Below are 9,071 nucleotides of genomic sequence, written 5' to 3' on the forward strand. Positions count from 1 at the left end.
GGGGGCGCGCAGCGGGGGGCGGGGGGGGGGGGGGGGGGGGGCAGGCATCCATGGGATGCGGGGCCAGGGACCGACGCAGCCGGTCGTGGGACAAGACCCTGAGCGGTCCCCAAGCAGCACAATGCACCCAAAGTGTCCCCTTTGTAGGGAGTGGCAGAGGTTACGCCCCAGTTTGGGCCACAGAGATACACAGGGAAGCAGCCTACGAGCAGAAAATAGTGGGGCTGGTCTCCTGCCTCCTGCCCAGCACAGGACCCTGCCAGCACCAGCCTGGGGCTTTGCCCAGCCAAGGCTCCAAGGACGGAGACCTTTTGCCCTCAGCGGTGGCCTTGGCCGCATCCACATCCCTCCGGGGAAGGTGCATTCCCCGAGCCCCAGTCCCGCCAGGGCATCTCCAGGACCAAAAAACAGGAAGGGAAAGGCCTGGACCCAGCCCCGCAAGGGGGCCCCTTGCTCCTCACTGCCAGGAGCCACCAGGAGACTCTGTCACTGCCCTGTGGGCCTCTACACCCCATCCCGGAGGAGCATCGACAGCTCCTGCTGCAGTAACAGGGCGCTGACACCTTACAGAGGTGTGTTCCCACTGTGCGAGGAACCTGTACGGAGAGATCCGTGCCACTGCTGCTGCAACACCTCATCATCCCCGCACAGAAACACCAGGGCAAGGTTAGGTTGGACATTGGGAAAAATTCCTTCGAGTCCCCATCCCTGGGGTATTTAAAAGCCAGACAGATGAGGTGCTTAGGGCCAGGGTTTAGCGGTGGGATGGCAGGGTTAGGGGAGCAGTTGGGCTTGATGAGCTTAAAGGGCTTTTCCAACCTAAACGATTTCATGATTCTATTCTATGAAATGTGCGGAGCATGGGCAGCTGCAGGCAGGGCGCCCACCGCTGTCCCTGGCTGTTCCAGAGCACCAGGGCTACCCCCAACCAGAAATCATGCTCCAGGCTGTGCAGGAGAGGCCAACCTGCCTGGTAAGTCCAGGTTTTCCTCAGGGAAGACCTGAAGGCAAACCCAGAGCACGTAAGCCTTGGTGAGCACCAACACAGGAGCTTCGCTGGGCAGGCACCACAGGAGGTTGGGACTCCCCCAGCCTGGTGGTCTTCTCTGCCCCCACGGCCACTGCTGCACGGGGAGGTTGTGGGCCCAGACTAGCACTGGGGAGTCTCAAGGTGGTTCCCATCAGTGGATAAATCTAGCTGGGGACGTTCCCGTTTCCTGCCCACGAGGGTGCAGCTGGGGCTTTGTAGGGCAGGCACAGTGCTGGGGGTGGCAGGCACGTTCCCAATCCCAAGCCAGCTTTGCAACGCAGCTGCATTTTTCAGGGCTCAACCAGGTTTTCTTACAACACCCCACCGCCAGGCAGGGATTGGGGCATGTGGCCCATTTGTACCCAAACAGCAGGGCTGTCAGTGCCACCAAGCCGGACTTCTGCCCGTCCCCGGAGCATGTGGCCTGCAGTGGCCGAACCCCGCCGCCCCCCCGAAAATTCCTTCGAGTCCCCATCCCTGGGGTATTTAAAAGCCAGACAGATGAGGTGCTTAGGGCCAGGGTTTAGCGGTGGGATGGCAGGGTTAGGGGAGCAGTTGGGCTTGATGAGCTTAAAGGGCTTTTCCAACCTAAACGATTTCATGATTCTATTCTATGAAATGTGCGGAGCATGGGCAGCTGCAGGCAGGGCGCCCACCGCTGTCCCTGGCTGTTCCAGAGCACCAGGGCTACCCCCAACCAGAAATCATGCTCCAGGCTGTGCAGGAGAGGCCAACCTGCCTGGTAAGTCCAGGTTTTCCTCAGGGAAGACCTGAAGGCAAACCCAGAGCACGTAAGCCTTGGTGAGCACCAACACAGGAGCTTCGCTGGGCAGGCACCACAGGAGGTTGGGACTCCCCCAGCCTGGTGGTCTTCTCTGCCCCCACGGCCACTGCTGCACGGGGAGGTTGTGGGCCCAGACTAGCACTGGGGAGTCTCAAGGTGGTTCCCATCAGTGGATAAATCTAGCTGGGGACGTTCCCGTTTCCTGCCCACGAGGGTGCAGCTGGGGCTTTGTAGGGCAGGCACAGTGCTGGGGGTGGCAGGCACGTTCCCAATCCCAAGCCAGCTTTGCAACGCAGCTGCATTTTTCAGGGCTCAACCAGGTTTTCTTACAACACCCCACCGCCAGGCAGGGATTGGGGCATGTGGCCCATTTGTACCCAAACAGCAGGGCTGTCAGTGCCACCAAGCCGGACTTCTGCCCGTCCCCGGAGCATGTGGCCTGCAGTGGCGGAACCCCGCAGCCACCCTGCATGGCATCTGGTGACGAAGCCGGCACTGGTCGCACCGGAGAGGACTGATACCAGCTCCCCTGAGAGCTCTGCACAGAGCTGGCTCCCAGCAGATGGGTGTGGGGTTCGCCAGGGGCTCCTCGCAAAGCGATGAGCAGCTCCCTGGGGAGAGGAGCCAGAGGTCCCATGGCAGATTGCCCAGGGAAGGAGAGACGGCTCCAATGTCCTGGAATGATTTAAAAGCAAGAGGCCTTAAAAATGCAGAAGGTTGGACTCAGTGGGGCCTCGGGAGAGAGTCACAGGCTCCGATGGCTCACTGAGATGGCAGGTACTGGTCCCTGGGACTGGAGCGGAGCTGGTGCCTGGCAGGATGCTGGCCGCAGCCAGCGCTCAGGGAGGGCTTTGCTCTCTGCGCTCCCGTGTCAGAAGCTGCGTGCATCCGAGAGCAAAACCACCACCAGGGCGGCCCCCGCCTCGCCTCAGGGTACCAGGTGGATCTGCTGCTTCCCCAGGGGGAGTTGGGTTTTGCACCAAGGCTTTGCCCTATGAGCACACCCAGACCGGGACGGGCGGCAGCTCTGCACAAAGGACGTTTTGACACTGGCACTCGCGACATCTGAGGCAGGAGGAGGCAGAGCCCGCTGGAAATTCACCCCGGTGCAGGGAGGGGGATGCAGCTCTGGCAGACGGCTTTGGAGGCTGACCTCACGGACACCCCAGAAATCCCCGAGGAAGAGATCTGAGCACTCCAGATGCGCAATTACCTGTGCTGTGAGCATCGGTTGCTGAAAATGGCCTGGGTTGATAAACCTGTGCCTTGGCAAAAGCAGTAAAACATAGGGGGCAGCCCCCAGACCTCACAGTCCCTAGAACAGACCCTTATGTGCATCAGCGGGACCCCAGCAAAGGCAGAGGAGAGGAAGATTCACTCCCTAAACCATACCCAGACTCAGGGCTTCAGAGGAGAAGCCAGTGTTGGATGATTGCAGTTTAATATACGGAAATACAAAGGCCCTGGAATAACCTCCCAGGCAGGCTTACCTTCTTCCCTATGGTGAAATACTTCCAGGACTGAGCTTGGTAGGTGGGGATGTTCTGGTAGGGCACAAACTTCCCGTCTGTCCACTTATAGATGGCGGATCCCGGGGGGCTGTGCCGGTTGGCAGTGGCTGCAAACAGTCCCACCTTTGGGATGTTGAAGACCTCAACGCCCATCGTCTCAGAGTTGGTCGCCAGGTTCTGGTGCTCCTCCACATAGTCCAGCCTTTGCTTGACTAGGAGACCACAAAAAAAAAAGAGGGGTGAGATTAAAACCAGGCGACCCTGCCCGGAGAGGTGCCCCCAGTGTGCAGCAGAGCTAGCTTGGCAGGACTTGCTGCTGCATGGACCTTTATGGGAAAATCCATGCCACGGGTTTTGGTTGCTCCTTACAACAGAGGTTGATATATTTTTCCTAAAGAGAAGGAGGAGGAGAGGAAGAGCCCAACAGCAAAAGGGCCAGGGCTGCTGAGAGCAGCCGGCTCAGCCCCTACCCGCCTGCAGCAGACGCCTTCTCTGGCTGGAGCCAGCGTAAGCTCGGGACAAAGTTAGAGAAGACTTAAGGCAAGATTAATGCCCAGAATTAGAACAGAAAGGCTAAGGCTGGTCCCAGTGGCAGATGGGTGGGCACTGGAAGGGACAAATGGCAGCAGAAGGGCTGCGAGAAGGGCCCAGGGTGGGCGGCACAGGTCAGCAAGATCCCAGCACGAGGTCTCCATGGGAAAACAAGGGCACAGTGCTCATCACGATGACTTCCAGAGGTAGGGAAGGATGGTGAGTCCAGCCGCTGCCCGCTCCTGTGGGGAGCAGACGGCTCAGCCGAACGCACCCTGAGAAAGACCCCAGGACAGGGGGGAAGGACGGCTTGGTCGCAGGCATGCCCTGTCCTCCACGTCCTCACCAGGGATCCTGGAGCAAGTGGGAGAGCGCCAGCAGGCAAAATCCATCCCATTATCGAATAACGCCCACCCCTGCAGGCTCTGCTTGCTTCGCCACCTCGTCGCTCCAGTGTTGCCCCACTATTTTCTGTACGAAGGCTGCCAGAGCTGGGACAACATGGGGACCTGCCCCCACCACCCTCCCCTCACTTCCTCGGGTATCTCTGGCAGCCGATGGGTCTTTCTGCTCCTTCTCATCCACCCTGCAAGTGCTTCGGCACCGGGAGCGCCCTGCGCTGCTGAGACCCCGCGGCAGGGAGCACCCCAGCACTCTGGGGGGTGAGCTGTCCCATGACCGAAGGCTGGCTCCTGACCAGAGAAGCCCCAGGAGGAATGGGCAGCATGGACAACGTGGATGGACAATGCAGGCACCATGCAAGCTGGGTCACAGAGGCGCCTGAATCCAGAGCTGCACTGGAAGTATGGACGCAGGCACCAAGAGCAAAGCGAAGCTCAGTCAGGCAGGGGGGAGGCAGGGACACATGCTGGCCCCCTCATTCCGTTGTTGCCTGACTTGGTTCCCACCCCAAAGTGCTGCCAAGGGCAAATCTCTGCTCCTCCTCCACTGGGAGAGCCTCCCTCCGCCCCCAGGAGCGCACTGCACACCAGTACCTTCCAGCATGGAAATCCAGGCGCTGCCATTGCAGAGGTAGAGCCCTCGGCGGGAGGCGTTGAACCAAAACTGTGCTTTCTCGTGCTTGGTGCAGGGTGGACGGGACCCCAGGGTCACCTTCGTGTCGGTCTCTGGGCATGGGGAGGAGCAGGATGGGCGCCTCTTAGCGCAGGCGGTGGAGGAGCAGCGAGGCTCGTCCCCGCGCACACAGTGGGGGTTGGATGTCCCTGTCCCATCCCAGTGACGGAAATGGGGGAAATGGCATCCCAGCACTGAGACGGGATGCCACCAGCTGAGAAAACCCTGGAGGCTGGCACCCGTGGGGCTACCAGCATGAGCCCAGCGCTGCCATGGTACCCAGGCAGAGGCACCCCGACTTTCCAGGGGTTTTGGAGAGGGATCCCACCCCATGCACACATTGAGAAACAGAGGGTGCTGGGGACCCCCTCTTCCCCTCCGCTCCCACTCCGTGCCCAGCCCCACACCAGGACCCTTCCTCAGGGAAAGCAGCAGGCACCCAGCCAAGCCCCCGCCGCAGGGCATTACTGACCGTAGGGGTATTTTAGCACCTCGTTGCTCGCTGGCTTCACGGGGAGATCCTGGAGGACGGTGGGGATGGAGAGTGTTGCTACTTTAAAGTTGACGGCGGTGCATATCCGTGGGGTGGCATCGGCTCCTGGCAGCAGGACAAGCTGGCGCAGCAAGCCCTGGGAGAGGGGGAGCAGCGGGGTGGGGAGCAAGTCCGGCAAGACCAAGAAATAGAAACCGCGGGCGATGCATGTCCTGGATTTCCCTCTCATTGGAGGGCTCATTGCCCTCCCTCCTGGGCCCTGGAAGCCTCCATGGGATTCACACACATTTATCAGATCCTCCTTACAAGCCAAAATCTCCATCCCCTGGGCGATTTAACGGCTAGTGCCAGGGGAGCGTTGGCATGGGGCTCATTAGCTGCAGGTGGCTTTCACCGCCTCCGCTTTTCACTACCGGTCAGGATCAGACACTGCCCTAACTTTTGTAGCAAGGAGGCTGTGCCACCAACCGTCTTCCTGCCACTGCACCGCTGCCAATGCCCTCTTAAACCCCCACATTTGTCTGACAAAGTGCCTGGTGCCAGCACTGCCCCTTGCCCGCTGGAGGGGGATCGAGGCCGGCAGCAGGATCCCGGGGGCTGGCAGGGGGCTGCAGCTTGCCCCACAACCAGCCACGAGTGCCCCCGTGCCGTGGGCCACCTACCGTGAACACGCCTTTCCTTCTCCTCCGGTTGCCCAGGTAGAAGCTGGCTCTCTCCACTGACAGAGAGGCTGGAAATGGCGTCTCCACCACCCTGTGGACGGGCAGAGAAGAGGCAGGGGACAATTTCATGGCGTCTGTTGGTGGCGGGAGGAGATGCTGGTGGAGGAGCGTTGGCCCTGCCAGGGAACCAATGCCCCCCCACAGCCCTCCCAAGCCTCCCACCACCCCCAACCTACCCATCTTTGGGAAGTGGAGCTTGTCGGGGGCGTAACGCAGCCCCACCAGCACGCCGGGGCTCTCCTCCGCCATCAGTGTGAAGAGGTACTCGTTCCTCTGTGGGAGGGCACGGGCTCAATCCTGCCTGCTGCAAGCTGCGGGGCTGGGCTGTGCCCGCTCCATGCCCAGGCTGTGCCCACTCTGTGCCCAGCCGGCAGCGCTCACCTTGGCGGGGACGCTGAGGACCCTCAGCGTGACGATGATGGAGAACTCCTCAGGGAAGCGGTGGCAGTGGATGAAGAGCCGGGAGGCAGGGAAGCCCAGGGTGCGGGGCCGCGAGGCGGCGAGCTGGAAGCCCCGTACCCCCTGCACTTGAAACACCCTCATGCCACGGGCCAGCCGGCCAGCGGGGACCACCTCCGAGAGGATGTCCAGCGGGCGCAGGTCTGTGCCGAGAGACAGCAGAGCATGTCATGGCGCCGCAGGCAGTGGCGATCCCACCCTGTCCCGCTGCAGGACAGGGTCCCTGCCTCGCCGTGGGGTGCTCTGCCCCCCAGCTTGCTCAGCCAGCCCATCTCCAATGCCGGCCAGAGTGCCCCCCTGGCAGTAGGGGGGCCCAGCGTGCCCTGGTAGCCTGGCATCCCCTGCCCGGGGGTCTGCACCGATCCCCTGCTTCAGGGACACAGGGAAGGTTTTCCCTCCAGGCACCGAGGCTGACATCTCCATCCCCCCCAGCAGGAACACTGAGCGTGCAGGCTCACCAGCACGAACCGTCCCACTGACTCAGCTCCGAATGCTGGCCCTGGGGCCGGGACCTGCTGGCCAGGCAGCCACCAGCTTCCTCAGCATCCACCGGCACCAGCAAAAGCTAGCAGAGCCAGGAGAGCCAGCAGGGATCCAGCCACCCATCCCCATCTCCAGGGCGGTGGGGCACGGCACTCCCCACTCCCATCCCAGTCCAGGCTCTCCCAGCCCAGCCCTAACCACACACAGGCATGTACTCCCCTGCCAGGCACCAAAACCTCTCATTAAATAATTATCCTCGCCCCAGAGGGGAAAACAACGTGCCTGGCCCCAGGGCATCGCCCAGGCGAAGAACAGCGCTGTGCCCTGCGAAGCCGTCCCCATGCAACAGCGCCCAGGTGGCCATCGGTCCGACGTCCCGGCAAGCCCCGTGCCGTCAGCCGCAGGAAGGGCTGCACCCGCCGTGGGTGCTTCCCTGACCTCCTTCGCCTCGGCATCCTGGCAGCCTGTATTTTTGCAGGCTTCCCTGGGCAGGACCACGGTGTCTGCAGCAAAGGGCAGAGGGTGATGATGCCCAGAGGATGAAGCAGCACTGGGCCAGGCTACAAAAAATCCCTGACTCTGTGCCGTCCGCAGTGAGACCAGGCTTTTAGCTCCTATTTGTACTCATAAATCTCGGCTGCCAGGGGACAGCGGGAGAGCAGGGAGGGAGGGAGCTGTGAGCAAGGCTGGCCCAGCGTGCATCTGCATCCAAAGCGGCTGGAGAGGGGAAGTGTTTCCCCCTGGGCACCCCAGCCGGCCCAAGCTGATGGGCAGAGCGAGGAGGAATCCGCTCATCTGGCTCCGTCCAGCCCAGAGCAGGGGGACTGGCAAGGTCCTTCCCACTCTGCTGCTTCTCCGACCACCTGCCCGCCCCTCCACTGGCTTAAGCTGCTCCTAAAGCAAAGCCCTGGTGGGGGAGGTTTAACTGAAATCAGACTTATTTAGGAAACGCACAACTTGGGGGAATGAGCAGTTCCTGTTTTTCCCAGCAAAAAGCAGAAGCTGATTTAGGGCTTGGCTTTGCAGGGGAGTTTAGGAGCCCCTGACTGCCTTGGGGGCAGCCAGGATGAGCCGGGGTATGGCTCAGCTGGGGCTGGAGGCTGTGCCCCAGGCTGTGGGCTGAGAAGGGACCAAGCCCTAAAACCAAACCCAAATCCCCAAATCCCAGGTTGGGCAGCATAGGTGCCTAGCAGCCAGAGGGAGGGAGGGGTTGCGGGGGGTTAAATGTGCCCATGCTGGGGCCTCGACACCCCTGGGACCGTCCAGCCAAGGCTGCTTGGGGACAGTGGGGACGTCTGGAGCACCTCGGGGAGGAGGTGGTGGGCAGAAACCTTCCCATCTATCCTTCTCACGGCCGCCTGGGCTGCAATAAAATGGAAATACGGGTGCCATCACACCGAGCCAAGCCCTGAGCACACGGAAACCGGGCCCAAACAGCCCCAAAAATTGGGCTGAAGTTTTGCCGCCCGTGCAGGGACCACCCAGCACAGGGACGGGAGGGCAGGGATGGGGGCCAGGGACCCTCTTTGGCTGGGGCGGCTCTCGGCACTTCCCTGCAGGAAATGCCGTCGGAGCTGCCAGCTCCTCAGCTGGGGGCGGCAGGATGGAAACTTCCCAGGAGTTTTGCTGCCGGGAGGGCGTAGGTTGTGTCTGGCAGAGGGCAGGGAGCCCCAGAGAGTCCAGGATGGGAGGGACTTTCCAAGGGGGGGACTTCACGGCTCTCCTTGAGTTCTCCTTCCAGTCCTTCCCCTCCTCACATGTTGGGCCACCAGACCTTGGGACCGTGCTTGCACCACAGGGACGGGCACGCAGCTCTTCCCACGGCACCGAGAAGGGCCGGTTGCTCGCCAGTGCTGTGCCACACCAGGGGGCTGCAGACACAGGGGTGACCCCCAAACCTGCTGCCCATGGGTGCTGGCAGCTGCAGCACGGAGGCATTGCGCTGGCATCTGCTGGCCCCCGGGCACCCAGCCCCTGGGTCTGG

General features: G+C 61.8%; 1 protein-coding gene across 1 annotated transcript in view; it reads right to left on the minus strand.

The window, feature by feature from the left end:
* TSPEAR (thrombospondin type laminin G domain and EAR repeats) overlaps nt 1-7,451 on the minus strand; it is a 10,958-nt gene extending 3,507 nt beyond the window's left edge. The window contains exons 1-6 of the mRNA XM_009644492.2: nt 7,370-7,451; nt 6,527-6,747; nt 6,086-6,418; nt 5,403-5,559; nt 4,852-4,983; nt 3,305-3,537 (exon numbers count right to left, since the gene is read on the minus strand). Of these exons, the coding sequence (XP_009642787.1) occupies nt 3,305-3,537; nt 4,852-4,983; nt 5,403-5,559; nt 6,086-6,418; nt 6,527-6,747; nt 7,370-7,451 (1,158 nt within the window). The remainder of the gene's footprint in view (nt 1-3,304; nt 3,538-4,851; nt 4,984-5,402; nt 5,560-6,085; nt 6,419-6,526; nt 6,748-7,369) is intronic.
* Nucleotides 7,452-9,071: the final 1,620 nt, after the last annotated feature.

Source organism: Egretta garzetta, unplaced genomic scaffold (genome assembly GCF_000687185.1).
Source record: "Egretta garzetta isolate BGI_Z169 unplaced genomic scaffold, ASM68718v1 scaffold448, whole genome shotgun sequence".
NCBI lineage: Eukaryota > Metazoa > Chordata > Aves > Pelecaniformes > Ardeidae > Egretta > Egretta garzetta.